Source organism: Amia ocellicauda, chromosome 7 (assembly GCF_036373705.1).
Source record: "Amia ocellicauda isolate fAmiCal2 chromosome 7, fAmiCal2.hap1, whole genome shotgun sequence".
Classification (NCBI taxonomy): Eukaryota; Metazoa; Chordata; class Actinopteri; order Amiiformes; family Amiidae; genus Amia; species Amia ocellicauda.
Genome location: NC_089856.1, coordinates 7,831,821 through 7,846,100, shown reverse-complemented (window position 1 = coordinate 7,846,100; position 14,280 = coordinate 7,831,821). Strand labels below are relative to the sequence as shown.

The 14,280-nt window shown below is 37.8% G+C and overlaps 1 protein-coding gene across 4 annotated transcripts in view; it reads right to left on the bottom strand.

Moving 5' to 3' along the window:
* Positions 1-14,280, bottom strand: part of nckap5l (NCK-associated protein 5-like) — a 112,621-nt gene that overhangs the window by 45,138 nt on the left and 53,203 nt on the right. For all 4 annotated transcript variants that reach the window (XM_066708165.1, XM_066708167.1, XM_066708168.1 and 1 more), the window contains 2 exons: positions 10,040-10,133; positions 4,726-4,863 (listed from right to left, as the gene is read on the bottom strand). In XM_066708165.1, the coding sequence (XP_066564262.1) occupies positions 4,726-4,860 (135 nt within the window). In that variant the 5' untranslated portion in view covers positions 4,861-4,863; positions 10,040-10,133. The remainder of the gene's footprint in view (positions 1-4,725; positions 4,864-10,039; positions 10,134-14,280) is intronic.

Sequence of the window (14,280 nt, the reverse complement as noted above, 5' to 3'; positions counted from 1 at the left end):
AGACAAATATAGTAACCTAAAAAGCTAAGAAAAGTACAGAGAAAACTGGGCTTTGAACTGAGGCATTTACATGCAAGTGGTGTTGCAGCAGTGTACCAGTATTATAATATTATTGTGGTACATAACGTATGTAATAGCATACCGTGATCCATTCCATACTATGATATTTATGTAATTATAGTTCATATGGAGTTCGTTACATAGTTATCTTCCAACACTGTTATTATATTTTGATTAAACACCATGAATCCCAGCAAACAAGCGCAATCATTTAGTGCACAAGGTGGGCAGGAACAGAGCTATATAGTAGCATACAAATCTACAATTGGCTAGAAGCATCATTCCTCCTGACTGAGCACATCAACCTCTTAAGATGGTCTGACAGCTTCAAACTCAACTATAAAAATACCCACTGTATCCACATAAACAGTGAAAATGCAGGGTATAGAACGGACAGTGAACATATACATTTGTAACATTTATAAATGTGACGAGAAAATTAAAACTATGGTATCACAAAGATTTGAATGTGTACAATTGTGCCCTCAAGCAATCTAAGTAGAATACAAACTATGTTTTTTTACATTTATCTCCGGTTCCTAATTCACAACTTGTAATTTATGCTACGAAAACAATACCTCTCCATCCATTGAAAGATGTTTCTATTGTTTTTAAATTGTTCACAGTTTAACAGCTTCAAAATGGTCTATAAAAAGTAAACTTGCGAAAGTCTTAAGCATCAATTTATTCTTGAAGTTTGTTGGAGTTGTTAAAATTGAAAGGTAACTTGCAAAATTAACAGTTTTTGACATGAAAGGGCTTTTTTTTAATGCCGAGGTACTTTTGAATTATTTTTTTCTTTTGAATTAATAACAGAAAACATTTGCATCCACTGATGTGTGATACCAGTCCAAATAAAAGTTATCTAGTGAAGATGTGGGGTGTACATGAAGTTAATATTTCAATACCAGCCAAAATGGCAGGTGAATATTCTCATATTGAACAGCCACAGAGTGTCGTATAGGACAGCCACAATGTAGTATGGAAACGCATCATAATATTAATTACATTTAGCTTCCAATCTATTATTAACTTTAATAATTTACTGCATGTCTGTTTCTATAGCCCTATTAGACTCACCTCACATGCTGGGACCTGGCACATGCGGTCACATTCCCAGACATGGTCTTCACTTGCAAATGCTGTTAGACCCCTCTCCTATGCCATAAAACTATACATTTGCAGTATTATATTATAATAGTGCTATTAGGTATGGATGGGGGGGCTTGGGTTCCTATTTCTATTGAATAATTAGCTTACCATAGCTAATGACATAACTAATTACTTATTTCAAGCAGTATGAAGTGGTGTGGATGACAGGCTGGTGACAGGCTGCCTGGCACATTAATGATACACTTCCCAATGACATTCTACTACATAACAGGCTCATCTGGATTATAACAGCTGTATATGCCCTAATATAGTTCCTTTTTCATTTTCCGTATAATTATTATTATTATTATGATTATTATTATTATTAATAATAACACTGAATTATAATTAAAACAATAGCTAGCCACACTGGCAAAACCTATCTGTGTCCCTTTTTTGCAGCTCAAGATATTTTGTATTTAATCCAGCGAGAACCTAAACCACAATATTCAGAGTTTCAATCATTCATGCAAATATTTTGTATTTAATTAGTCACTTATGAACTGCGACATCCCAAAGATATTACTACATGATCCATATAATTTAATTGATTGGATGCACAACAGTAGCTCTTTTGCCATTATAAGTTTGTTACTTAAGAGTGGTCAGAACTTGCTCAGATTCAAGGCGACGCTAATTTCTGAGCAACTGATCTATGCAGAACCCAAAGAAGCAAGAAACCTGCAATGACAAAAGACTGGTCCCCCAACTCAGAAGGATTTGAATGATCTACCAAGCCCAGGGGAGCATCTTCACCATAACTCATATAGAGAATGAGTCCTGATACACTGCAGGCAAAGCAAACAGGAAACAAGTCTGAAGAAAGGAAAGAAACTGAACCACCTGGGAAGAGGAGATTAATTCTTCACATAACCCTGTTTTCAGGTTTAATGTATTGTTCTTTATGAAATGCAATGCAATTCAACCCAATCATTCATACTTTACTCCATCTAAAGTGAATCTGATTTGTAGCATCTTCTGTGGTACATTAACTGTTTTTGACTTGGCTGTACATCTTTCAAAAGTCCTTCTAGTGAGAGACATTTTAATGTAAGTATACCATTCAAAAGAGTGCAAGAATAGCATGTTCACAAGCAACATTAGCTTATGAAACAAGATGAATTCTGTAATAAATACAATCAACATTTGTTTCCTGCTCCACCTTTGAACTACGCATATTTCCAGTCTGCTTACTGTTCAATGCACATACAAACACGCACACTTAATTGCACAAAATATAATTTGAAAAATCAAAGGGATGGAAGGCATATACTTTTTCTCAGCAATGTAATTGTAGCAGTGTGACCTGTGTTAATGGCATTGCTGTATGACTACATTGGGAATGGAGTGGGGAGGAGCACAGCAGAAGTGAAATTGTCATATAGCCTAATGGCACTTGTACAGCACTTCTGCTAGGTTTGGGTGCCACTTCACTTAAACCGATTATATATAATCATGTCCATTATAAAAGGATAAAAGTGCGAGTTTTAAAAGTAAGAGTATATGTTAATTGAGTAAATTGTACTATTAAGTATGTCAATAGCTGATAGAATGTTTATTTCAATGATTAAAATCGCAGCAGTGAAAATGTATAAATGTTTGTAAAGTACAAAACAAATGCTTTTCTTGCCGCATTCACTGTATAACCAAATAGAGTGATACTTTGCCAACATCAGAAATAAATGAGTGCCACTGTGTCAGCAACACAGGAACAGTAGTCTGAACCTTTATTTAATGTGTGAGTTTATTGAATGTACACTTTTTCTAATTAGTGAGAGCTTAATGTGTTTTATTTTAACTGAAGTGGTTACCAATAAAACCTGCTAAATACAACCATATGATAATAAGTATATCACCTGGTTAGCCAAAATATATTTTGAGTTGATTGTATTCAAATCGTCAGCTTATGATTAAAATTAAAGTTATTTGTTGTCCTTTAACAATTCCCTCATATTAAACTAACTAGACTACATTATCAATGGGCAAAACACTCCCTCTAGTGGAAAAATGGAAAAGTACATCAATTTCAAAAACGGTGTCCATTGAAACCAAATCTTCTGGTTACTTTAACAGTGCTTTTATTTTCTGTATTTTGTACAGAACAAAAAAACAAAAAAAAGTTAAGTCCGTGACAAACTCCTTTCTATTACACATTGTAGTAAGTACAAAATTTAAATGGTAATTACATTACTATAGAAATAAACTATATATTAACAGCACAGTCACAACAGCAGTATATTGAATAATCTGAAAATATGACCACATATTGTTAAAACAGTTAAATATTTTTTCAAAAGAACAAACATTTGAAAAATATTTGAAAAATATTTGAAACTTTATATTATGAAACCGGAGAACATATTTTCATGATATAAAACACTTTTCATTAAAACTAACAGGAAAGTAATTTTAATGCACTATAGTACATGCATGTTTATTATATATGTATATATTTAATACATTTATTTTAATGTAAAATGAATGATGATGTTTCATCTAATGAATGCACTACCCTGATGCACTACCCTGTTATACTCCAGCGTAGAGTTTCTCATTCCTGGTTACTGGGACCCCTTTTGTGATCAAGGTTTCTTTCAACTCAGTTCTTAAGTACTTTGAATTATTACATTTAACGACTTGCTTGATCAGGCCTTTGCAAGCTGTTTCTAGTTCCTACAAAGTCAAATGGGGAAGGAAATTAGCAGAAGCCCTTTAACAAATGTTGTTTCCCCCAATTAAGTTCTATTTGACGGTGGGTTCATGCAGAGCCAAGAATGCTTTTTATAGCAGTGTTTGATACAATGTGATTCCAACCTGTGTTTGTACTTCAGTAACTTGTAACTTATGAAGAGCTGTTAACACGACTATTGGAGCCTACAGACTGAACAGGGTTTATTTAATACAATTGTTGTTAGTCCATACATACACTATAGAAAACAGTTGAAGAAAATACATTAAATAAAAAGTAGGTTGAGTAAGTTATAAAAGCCTATTTAAAGATTATTTTGAAGCAATTATATAGTACTTCAAAGATTTCATCTATTTCATTGAATTGTCTGAATCTACTGTCTGTCCAAAATAAGTTATACATTCATAATTTAAAAAAATAATCACTGGTTTTACATACATGTCCTCTGAATTTTATTTCAAATTTCTTCTAGTCAAATGCTGAAAGAACTCTACTGCCACCACTAATTACACGTTAACTTAAGTTGGATGTTAAGTTTTGATACTAAGTGTAACTAAGAAGCGACAAGAAATCCAATCACCAAATTAACAATTAAGTGAATCTAGTCATGGAACAAATCAACAAATTTGAACTGCAGATCTTTGTGCCTAAAGATATTTTTAATTGAATTATTTTCACAGATTTACCACTTCTCAAAATTCACACCTCTTATGGAACAAAAATCAGAAGAGACATGGGAATAAGCAGCCCTGACACAAAAAACAAAATCCCAGTGTGATTTTCTCTGCAGGTCTGAGTGTGTGGGTCTGGGTTTGTGTGCTCACCTCCAGCTCTCTCAGCCTCTCCAACAGCTCCCTGCTGCTCTCTACCTCCAGGCCCTCCTCAAACGGCTCTTCATCTCCCTCGTCTGGATCAAAGGCCTCACTGCACGGTCTCTCTTCAGCCTCCTCAGACATCATCACCTGTGCAAAGGGGCACAGAGGGAAAGATAAGGAAAAAGTGGGAAGGGGGCATGATTCCAGTGCAAATAAAGCAGAAACAACTCAAACTAAAATATATGTGCTCTATTTTACAGACAAACTAAGGGTCCACAACAGATTTGCAAACATCATCTCCAACATCTGAAGGTGTAAAGAAGGAAGACATGATTGCTCAGTCCTGTCAAAGCACACATTCTGACAGCCACAGAATCACAGCACAGACTTTGTGTCCTCATTTTAAATCACCCTCCGCGTCTTTTTGACAGACTGGATTTCTCTTTTTACAGTTACTTATATCACATATACAGTCACATTTATATTTATACATATATATGTAAAAGTGCCTCAGAGGACTTGTGACCAGTGTTGATGTGGTATACTGACATGCATATAACTATGCGAGTGCAGTGACAGATGACGGGGGGAAAAAGTTAGTCCTGGATTACCGAGTGTACTGACTGTGTCATTAACAAGGATAAGACCAGTCACAGCGCTTTGGTCCTTTCTGGCTTACCGCCACTCCTCCTCCTGCCCCAGATAAACAGAGGACAGGGCTTATCTGTCAGCCAGGTCAGGCCATAGATTAAAGGCATCAGGTACTCCTCTCAATTTACACCTCTGTTTGGACTCTTTTAAACTGATGAACAAGATAAAAGACTGCAAGAGTTTACTCTAACGTGATACTATTTAGCATACGAACTTCAGTTTTTTTCAGACCAATGTTCTACAAAAATGTATTTAATATAATTATTCACCTCACTGAAGCAATTTATCTAAGGTCCAATGCAGGTGATGATTGAAAGAAACCTAGAAAGCTGTGTAGTGGTCATAAGACATTTTTTATTTTACTTCAGAATGAAGCGAACACAGGATAACACAAATAAAGTTCCCAGCACCTCAAAAGTTATACACACTAATTTCAGTGTTTATTAATCAGTATTAAAAGCATATTGTAAGTGGTTCAAAATTACCCTCCATAGGTTAAAATCCTTTTTTTGTTTTAAATGGCTATTACAGATTCACAATAACTGCAGTGCCTTGAGACGGTACACATAAAAGGCACATCACAAATTACAGGGTAGCCTGAATAATAGACACTGCTCCATTAAAGGAGCGTTTCTTTCTAGTGCACACTGACAGTTTAAACCCAGTGTTTTTACAGTTGTACAGTGTTGTTGAATGAAAATTCCCTTGGATAAAGTTATCAACCAAATCAATTACATACATTCTTACATACCTACCTAAACAGTTTACACAATAAGCAATTTGAGCACTACAAAAATGCAGTAGTACAATTAACACATCCTAGTTCAATTAAGTAACAAGTAGATGGATAGATAGATCTATTACAGACACACAAAAAAATCTGTATGTACTGCAGTCATGGTATGTTTTTACATATAGCCAGGGGCGTCGCAAGGGGGTAGGCTTCCTTGGCAATTGCCTGGGGCCCCAGGCTGAGGGGGGGCCCCCTAATGGGAACCCCCCCGTCTTTTACAGGAGAAAACTCCGCCGCACCCCCCGGCATCACCATCAGAAATTATTTTGCCTGGGGCCCCCACATACCCTTGAATCGCCTCTGCATATAGCATATGTCAGCTCTATATGCTGCACTATACTAGCTTCCACTACACTAGTGTGATGCTTACTGCTAAACTCTACTCAGCGATGTGCTGTACTGCGCCCCCTAGTGTGGCAATCATGCACTATTGGCAATTTCAGGTTTTGCTCTCATGGAAGTGTATAATTCTGCTGCATCTTCAGCCTAATGTGCTGCACTACACTAACAAGTCCAGAACTCCAGTTCCCAATGGTGTGAGGAAAGCTTCCCCTGACTTGTGCGCTCCCTGGCACCCCACCCCCTGCTCCTTAGAGCACAGACGGGCACTGAGACATTACAAGTTCTTGTTTCTATCAGTATCTAGCTACACCTCTACCCTGACATAACGTGGTCCTCGGGAGCCAAAAACTTTTACCGCGTTACAGGTGAAACTGTGTTATATCAAACTTGCTTTGACCTCGAGCATTTCCGTTATTAATAGCAGGCAAATCATTTTGTTTGAACTAACACTGTGTATGCAGGAAATAAATCTGCTTTACAATGGTTTAATGGTATCTCCTTTCTTGAATTACAATTATTTTAGAAACGAACTTTAAAGATTTACTAACACAGGTACTGAACAATCCAAAATTCAAATATGTGGGCTAGGTTTCATCTACATCATTCATTTAGTTTGCATGTAATGCTTAGGAAAATGCAAAACTCACATAAAATATCAGAAAACACATTAAATTAAACATTTTTACAAATAGTTGTAAAAAGCGATTTTGGTATTTTAGCAAATATAAGTAGGGGACTACTCAGAGATGGGAGTTTTGACTTATAGAAAAGGTTACAATTAAGTTCAAAAGGGTAAAGTAATGAATGGATTTAAACTTTTTAAGGATACACCTCTAAGACTCGCAGACAAGACTTCTTTTTATGTAATGATGATCAGAGTGTGATTTTTCATAAATTCAATGATATAATCCCATGTTGCAGGAATAAACATTAGATTCCAATTACATAGTTTTTCATAATTGTTATATTTAAAAAAAAATCTGTAAGATAATGTAATTTAACATAAGTTAGGGGCTAAAATTCAGTCACTTCCTAAAATTCAGTTTATTGGGGCAAGGTTAGGCTAACAAACTGCTTACATTCCAGACCAGACAATCACTGTAATGAAAATAATAAAAGATTAAATCTGTTAGTATGTTTAAAATAAGGAACCTCATCATACATTAAGCCTGAGTCATGAAGATGCATCTAAACAATTTCCATTCCATTCATTTCTCTGGTAAAAACCCATATAATATGCTATCCATGTGCATTGCTTGGGATAAAAGTGTCAGCTAAATAAATTGATATGTCATAATAATAAAAGGCATTGCCACTCATTTAAAATAATAAATATTTGCCACATAAATAAATATAGGCTACTTAGTATGTAATTATTAACATTTTTACTGGCTATATCTTTAAGAAAGGACATGGGTTTTAAAATGCATTCAGGCAATCACAAATGCGTACCCCATCCCCCACACCTCAGACGGCTCCCCACCACTGTCCTAAAGACAACAGAGCCATTGCTTCCCCTGCTTTTGGGGGAGTCACATTCTCTTCGGGTGTAAATCAGCCTGTGATTGTAGCCAGCTGTCAAGCGGCAGACAGGACAGTAAATTAAGCCAAACTTGTCAGTTTCTAATGATGCCATAACTTATTTCACAGCCTCCCTGAGACCATTAACCCTTGAACACTGACCTGTCCAAAACAAAAGCCTGATTTCCTGCATTTTGCCAAAGCATCTTGGGTACAGGGTGTGTTTATTTCCCATAGCAAGCCCATTGCTTTGTTAGTGACACCACTACATTTAAGAGCCCTGTGGGCCAGAATGATTAAGTGAGTAGTATGTTGGATTTTACCAGTTTGTGAAATTTCTTTTACATACACACACATATATATTGACCGCCCTGAACTACCCTGTGCCTCCCCAGACCCAGGGGGAGGGAAGATACTGGCAGAAGAGCTGACTTGCTGTTCCCACCTGACTGTCTCCCTGCGTCTATAATACAGGCAAGAGGAGGACTTCCTGTGGCTGGGAGGGCAGGAGGTCAGCCTAGGAGGAGGGTGTATTGGAGAACGAATGAGCAAGCGAGAAGAGTATAAGAGTTACAATCAGTTGTTCTACCGGTATCTTCCCTCCCCCAGGGTCTGGAGAGATGCAGGGCAGTTCAGCACGGCATCACAATATATACATATACACTCACCTAAAGGATTATTAGGAACACCTGTTCAATTTCTCATTAATGCAATAATCTAACCAACCAATCACATGGCAGTTGCTTCAATGCATTTAGGGGTGTGGTCCTGGTCAAGACAATCTCCTGAACTCCAAACGGAATGTCTGAATGGGAAAGAAAGGTGATTTAAGCAATTTTGAGCGTGGCATGGTTGTTGGTGCCAGACGGGCCGGTCACAATCTGCTCAGTTCCTGGGATTTTCACACACAACCATTTCTAGGGTTTACAAAGAATGGTGTGAAAAGGGAAAAACATCCAGTATGCGGCAGTCCTGTGGGCGAAAATGTCTTGTTGATGCTAGAGGTCAGAGGAGAATGGGCCGACTGATTCAAGCTGATAGAAGAGCAACTTTGACTGAAATAACCACTCGTTACAACCGAGGTATGCAGCAAAGCATTTGTGAAGCCACAACACGTACAACCTTGAGGCGGATGGGCTACAACAGCAGAAGACCCCACCGGGTACCACTCATCTCCACTACAAATAGGAAAAAGAGGCTACAATTTGCACCAGCTCACCAAAATTGGACAGTTGAAGACTGGAAAAATGTTGCCTGGTCTGATGAGTCTCGATTTCTGTTGAGACATTCAGATGGTGGAGTCAGAATTTGGCGTAAACAGAATGAGAACATGGATCCATCATGCCTTGTTACCACTGTGCAGGCTGGTGGTGGTGGTGTAATGGTGTGGGGGATGTTTTCTTGGCACACTTTAGGCCCCTTAGTGCCAATTGGGCATCGTTTAAATGACACGGCCTACCTGAGCATTGTTTCTGACCATGTCCATCCCTTTATGACCACCATGTACCCATCCTCTGATGGCTACTTCCAGCAGGATAATGCACCATGTCACAAAGGTCGAATCATTTCAAATTGGTTTCTTGAACATGACAATGAGTTCACTGTACTAAACTGGCCCCCACAGTCACCAGATCTCAACCCAATAGAGCATCTTTGGGATGTGGTGGAACGGGAGCTTCGTGCCCTGGATGTGCATCCCACAAATCTCCATCAACTGCAAGATGCTATCCTATCAATATGGGCCAACATTTCTAAAGAATGCTTTCAGCACTTTGTTGAATCAATGCCACGTAGAATTAAGGCAGTTCTGAAGGCGAAAGGGGGTCAAACACAGTATTAGTATGGTGTTCCTAATAATCCTTTAGGTGAGTGTACATACACATACACTGATTTTAGAAGTTCACCTCAGGATCCTAGTACATTAGTGCACCTCTGCCACCAACCCAAGCTTTGTGAGAGAGGTGTGGGAGAATGTGAGTGAAAATGGGAGAAAGAGAACAAAGATATGTACAGTACCTGTCAGGACAACCACTTCAGTGCAGAACAGTCAGAGTCACAAAGACGATTCACCTCTCCACTCTTTCTTCAAGCTGCTGTCAGAAATGACAACCTGAAAGACAGAAACATTGACCTGTTAGAGCCATCCACAGGGGGTGCAGAACATAAGGTTTGCAAACAGGAAGAGGTCATTCAACCCATCATGCATTAAGATAGAAAATCACATCCATTTTGAAATTATCTTGAGGAGAAGACATCAACCATATGGCTAGGGACTTTGTTCTAGATCAGCACCGCGGTTAGGGAGTGTCCTGTTCTCTGTTCTGAGTGTTTCAACTCCATTTGTGGTTGGAAATGGTTCCATCTGCCTTTAAATTATATTTTCACCATACTAACAAAAATCATTTTAAACATTGATTTATAATGACAACTTTTCCTCCTTTATGTTTCACCTAGTTTTGAATGCTGAAAAATGCATGCCCATAGATGTGTTATCCCAGCTCCTCACACTGCCAGCTGCTATTTCCCCCCTAAAGGGAGTTAATTGGTGATATTCAACAACCTAACGGGTGCCCTGGAGGACTGAAATTACTTCAGCTGTCCCAACACCTATTTTTTAACAATTGAAAACTGTGAAATTAGTTTAACTTGTTCTTTGGCCCAAAGGAGTCTCAATTTCCATTTTAATGATGGTGAAGAACAAAAAGAAGAAAATATGTGTTGCTCATCATGCACTGCTTTTCAAACACTATCAGTCATAAGAACATAAAGTGTACAAACGAGAGGAGGCCATTCGACCCATCGTGCTCATTTGGTGTCCATTAATAACTGAGTGATCCAAAGATCCTATCCAGTCTATTTTTAAATGTTCCCAAATTTTCAGCTTCAACCACATCGCTGGAGAGTGTTTCCAGATTGTGACGCCTGTCTGTGTGAAGAAGTGTCTCCTGTTTTCTGTCTTGAATGCCTTGAAGGCCAATTTCCATTTGTGTCCCCAGGTGCGTGTGTCCCTGCTGATCTGGAAAAGCTCCTCTGGTTTGATGTGGTCGATGCCTTTCATGATTTTGAAGACTTGGATCAAGTCCCCACATAGTCTTCTTCTAATAAATTAGTAAGACATAATCTGCATCGTCTAAACCCAAGTTGACTATCTCCAAGATGCTCCTCTATTTTCTGTCTAATCATTTTTTCCCAACACTTTTCAAGTAATGCACATGAGACTGATTGGTCTGTAATTTCCAAAACTGAGCCAGGAAATTAGCCCCAGAACCCCCCCCCCCCACACACACACACACCACATATACTAAATATTAACCACACATTTCACCCCTCCCTCAAATAGAAGAGTTAATCTACTTAGACCTTGTCAACAGCAAATCAGATTACAAGTATGTACCATCTGCCTTCCATTCTGGGATTCCTTCAGTGAATTGGAATGCCGGCAGGGATTTTGTCACTTAAGCGGGTGTGTTGGGATTAATACATTCATTAAAGACCTGAAGCTGTTTTTTTAGAAAGAGTGCTGGATGCCACTTGGCACTGTAGACCGGTTCTCGGAAAAGAGAAAAAAAAAAGGGGAGAGGGAGAGGGAGTATAGATGGGGTGAAAGGGTGAATTAGAGGGTAAGGAGGAGACGAGGGTCATTTACATATTTGTATTACTGGTGTGTGTTATCTATCATCTAATGTGTTTTTTTAATTATGTTTTTGCTTTGTTTAAGGTTTTTTTATTTTGTGCATTGTCAAAACATGCAATTCGGTGCTCCCAATTAAGACCTTTTTGAAGAAGGGAGTCCCAGCAGAATAGAGGGTGGGGGGGGTTCAATGCATAGGCAATCAAAAAAACTCTACAGGGCACCGCAGAGTGCTGCCAGGGGCCTGTGAACCCCCCGGTCCCAAAACAGCTGGGCTGGATATGATTATTCAGAGGACAGCCTGGTGAATATTAAACACAATTCACGGCATATGCCTCTTGTTATAATTAGCTCATCAAAAGGAAAGCAGAGGGAGGCGAGGCGACTGGGCGGCACAGCACAGAATTAGACACACTGGAGAACATGCCTATGGTAATGAGAGATGTATACTGTGAACAAATGATTATTATTGGTACCACTCCACATCAGACGAAGCTCTGTTACTCATGTAAAAAAGGCCTTTTCTTAAGAGCTGAAAGGTGGCAGAGACCTTTCTTTTTCTGCACTATAGTTTTGTCCACTGTGGGATCGCACTGTCGAGATATGATGATGGATTAACAATGGAGAGAAGGGATGTTTAGGTTAAACCCCTCCATAAGCCTAAGTGGCTTAGAGGACCTGAGCTTATCCTGGTTTCTGTAACATTAAGAGAACGGAGAGTGCAAGACTTTTCCTGGACTCCATGCAAGTCCATCAAAGGTTATCCCTCCAGAAACACTTCTGACACACTCATACAGGGTTGAGTGGAGACAACTGGGGAAAGGCACGTTCCCCAAGAATATAAACGCAAGATCGGTACTGGAAGAATTAAACCAATCGAGTCATGAATCCCAGATGACCCCACATGTAAATCAGACCGTTGAACAGACTTTGGAAACTTTGTATACAAATGGATGCTTACCACAAACTCATGATGTTAATAATGATGAATAAGAAAATAACTTAATACTCAGTGATTTTTTGTACATGCAGAGGTATTCCACAATCACCACAATCATTGTTCAAAAACAAAAGCATTGACAGCAGTCATAAGGTTTCCTAAATGAACATTTTCTGATAAGCTGGGATTGCTCTATTCCATTCAAAATGGTAAGATGCACAGTAAAATAACCAGTTCCACTTACTATCCAATTGTAGCAATATTCTCCCTTGTACAGCATTTTAAATGTTTTTGGAGGGGGGGTTATAATTTAAGTATAAAATGTTAAAGAATTATTTAATTGAGAGATATCAGAATTCACTAGAGCTCCACATAGACCAGCTATTCCACATTACCTTCAGTCCAGTCTGGTTTAATCTGTAATCGATTTTCATGACATACACATGTCAACACATTTTCAATATACTGTGAACAAATGATTATTGGTACCACTGCACATCAGACAAAGGGTTTTACATACATTAATAGAGGCAAAACACCACCATGTAAAAAAAATAAATCACTGGTCAAAAAAAATACACACAAATAAATACCTAAAATGTCTAACTTCCACCACTTTAATCTGATTAACCTTATTAACTGAACTGCAACCCCCCCCAAAAAAAAAGAAAATATATATATATATATATTGATATTCATATTGATATTGATATATAATTTACATACAAAAAAAACAAAAAAAACACGTGTTAATTTACGGTTATGACAAGTCAACTGCAATATTACAATTTTAAGGTAGACCATGCTGTTAGAAAAATACTGGAATACAGTAAATATATCTGCAATTATTTAAAAAATGTATTGGTTAAGACACCTGAATGTACACAGATAGATTCAACGTTAATCATTTGATATTTAAAAAAATACATTGTTACTCTTAATTGTTTTAAAACCATGTCAGAATGTATACCTTTTATGTGAAATTAAACACTATAATAACTATTCTTTAAAAATACCTGTCAGCAGGCTTTAAACCTATAGAATTATATAAAAATATAAATTGCACATTTTAAAATTGGGACCACCATCTACTAAAATGTGTCCATTTAGAAAATTAACAAAAAAACATCTTTACTCTGCACATCCAGAGCATTCAACCAACAACCCATGACAGTGCAGTTTTCCTAAAGCAGTTCAAAGAGCACTGTTAAGAAAGTACTTAATTAAGTGCTTTTCATAGTCCCATGGAGTCCAATATAAGTGGAGTGCACCTGTTTTAGATTTCTTGTTCTCGTACCTGTGAACTTTGTTAGGAAGAAGTCTGAAACTGGAGTGACAGGTTAAGTGTGTGGTGCCTCAACTGCTCACGTTCTGTGGATATTTCAAACTTTCAAAAAAATAAATTGCATCTGTGCATGTATTGTGTGTCTGCTGTCTGACTCCCAACAACTTGGCCCATTCATCATCGCACATGACAAACGGTTTGCAGCTGATTTCTTCAGTCTAGCCTAAATGTTTGCTGCATCGGAAAACAAAAGCAGAAAGTGGTCTGGCTGCTGCTTTTAATTTTTTTCCATTAACCCAACTCGCATTCACAATATCTTATACTATGGTGTAAAATCCTGTTGAAGACATTAAAATAGTTCTTAACCTATTTCTATGCTTATTTGCTTTTACTAAACTTAA